The sequence below is a fragment of the Mytilus edulis genome, chromosome 5 (assembly GCF_963676685.1).
Source record: "Mytilus edulis chromosome 5, xbMytEdul2.2, whole genome shotgun sequence".
In the NCBI taxonomy this organism is placed as follows: Eukaryota; Metazoa; Mollusca; class Bivalvia; order Mytilida; family Mytilidae; genus Mytilus; species Mytilus edulis.
The window spans coordinates 22,038,487-22,040,972 of NC_092348.1; the positions used below are offsets into that span (position 1 = coordinate 22,038,487).

General features: G+C 38.6%; 1 protein-coding gene across 1 annotated transcript; it reads left to right on the forward strand.

Annotated features, from left to right (window-relative positions):
- Positions 1-317: 317 nt before the first annotated feature.
- Positions 318-1,814, forward strand: LOC139524992 (uncharacterized). Its single transcript, XM_071320164.1, has one exon. It carries the CDS (start codon positions 318-320, stop codon positions 1,812-1,814), a length of 1,497 nt encoding a protein of 498 aa, XP_071176265.1.
- The last annotated feature ends 672 nt before the right edge of the window (positions 1,815-2,486 follow it).

Below are 2,486 nucleotides of genomic sequence, written 5' to 3' on the forward strand. Positions count from 1 at the left end.
TTTCATTTTGATTACACTGTATTGCAATAAATATGTCGAATATTGACGATCAGATTGCTGAAATTAGTAGGCAAATACAGGCGCTTAGTGAAAGCACAACACAACATGGGCAAAGTTTTATATCATCTACATCTAAAGATCAGGATGTACGTCCGAAGGTTGTTGAAAGTAAAGATCGATATTTCCATCATAAACAGGAATTCACGAAAAATCAAAGTACTGCTCATACTGTTTGCTCTGGTTCGAATGATTTGAAAATCTAACCATCAAAATATGATGGCACTACTCCATGGATGGATTACTTATCACATTTTGAGATGTGTTCCCAAGTAAATGAGTGGTCTGAACACCAAAAAGGTTTGTACTTGGCCGTGTCACTGATTGGAAAGGCTCAAGCAGTCCTTGGTGATTTACCAAAGGAAAAGAGACAAATATTTTCAGACCTAGTTAATGCACTTGAGGAACGATTTGCTCCTTCAAGTCAAACTGAACTACACCAGGTTCAATTTAAGGAATGTCGTCAAAAAGCAAGTGACACTTTGCCGGGGTTAGGTCAGTCAGTTCGAAGACTTTCTAATCTGGCATACCCGACTGCTCCGTTAGAATTAAGGGACACGCTCGCCAAAGAACAATTTATAGATGCGTTAGTAGACTCTGAAATGAGACTGAGAATTAAACAGTCTCGTCCAAAAGGTCTTAACGATGCTATACGGTTGGCAGTTGAACTTGAAGCTTATAACACGGCTGAAGGCAAAGCACTGAACAGTATGGGTCATGTACGACATACTACTAGTGACAAACAGACAGAAACACCTTATAGTTCTGTTACGACTGTATCTATAGGACAAATGACGACATGGATGCAGACGATTGAAAATAATTTACTGACCATAAAAGAGATTAAAGATTTAAAGTCCCAAAGAAAGCTCCAACAAAGGGAGAAGATACATAACACACAAAGTAAAAGGAAAAGGTGTGGTCCCTGTTTTAGTTGTGGAGAAATAGGGCACTTTGCAAGAAATTGTTCTAGTAATAATCAGAAGCAAAGTACTCGGGAAACAGATAACAACGGAACATATACGGACGGTACAGTTAAAACACTAAAGTCTGAAGTTAAGTATAATGACAAAGGCGCTGTTGTTGTTTCTGCATCAGGGGATGCCGGAATGTTTGTCGAGTTAAACATTCAAGGTGTACCAGTAAAGTTTGTGGTTGATACTGGAGCTACACTTAATATAGTTTCTTCAAAAGTGTATGATTTAATACCTGACTTGTGTAGGCCACATTTAAGTGAAACAAAGTCACAGATAAAGTCAGTTTGTGATAAATATTTAAGCCTTAACGGTAAGGGTAGTTTTACACTTGAGTTTGGTAAGGAGAAGTTTATTTCAGAGGCTGTTGTAACTGACTTACAAGTCGATGGCATTTTAGGTTTAGACTTTATGAAGAAAAATAAGTGTCTGATTGACGTGTCTGCTTACCTATTACATATTGATAACGTTAGTGTTCCCCTGCTCTTTGAAGGTACAAAAACGAGAAATACTGATGTTTGTAGAAAACCTTGTCGGTTAACATCAGACAGACAGTCAAAAACGGACCGTGATTGTTCTAAGAGAGAACAAAGTCCGGTCAACATAGTCACAAGTCAGATGCAGCACAAAGGCAAAGACTTGTCTTTAATAGAGTTACAATCAAATGACTCGGACCTTAAACTTGTTAGGCGGTGGTTGACAGAGGGTCAAATGCCACAGTACAATGAGGTATCCGGTAAGGGATACTCTATTAGGTCATTATGGAGTCAGTTTGGTTGTTAAGAAGTCCATGGTGATGTAGTAGTTAGACGCCACATGGACCGTGAACTTAACCTTGTGAAATTACAAGCGGTAATTCCAATGTCTGAGCGTAAGCAAGTTTTACAATGCTGTCATGAAACAGAGTATGCTGGTCACTTAGGTACGCATAAGACTCGAGAGAAGATATATCAGTCTTACTATTGGCCTGGTATACAGTCCGACGTTAAGGCATATGTCGCTAGTTGTGCTAAATGTTATAGGAGAAAACGCCAAATAAAACGGAGGCATGTCTCATTAAGATTTGAGGAGGACAGTGGTCGTCATCGGAGTAAGAGACCAGCCTGTATTGCTGATTATGTAAATAAGTAAAATTCATATTGTGTATAAATTTTGTTGAATTATATTTTGTAATTTTGAATGTATCATGCGGGACGCATGTAGATTGAGGCGTGGGTTATGTAATGTTTATTGGTCGTTATGGTTATAAATCTGGAGAATCTTGTATTATATATGCATATTTTATACAGAAAGAAGCGTTGTGTGGATTTAGACGTTTGGCGGGGAAATTAGTGGCATGGTCGAAAGTTATAGGGGTGATCGTAAGGGACTCTCTATGCTCCGTAAGGGTAACATTTAGAGAACACCCCTATCCAGAAAATAGTATATTCGCCCTGGGGTATATAAGAGAGTGAG

Excerpts from the sequence above, each read along its gene's own strand:
- LOC139524992 (XM_071320164.1), top strand. The coding sequence starts at position 318 with ATGTGTTCCCAAGTAAATGAGTGGTCTGAACACCAAAAAGGTTTGTAC.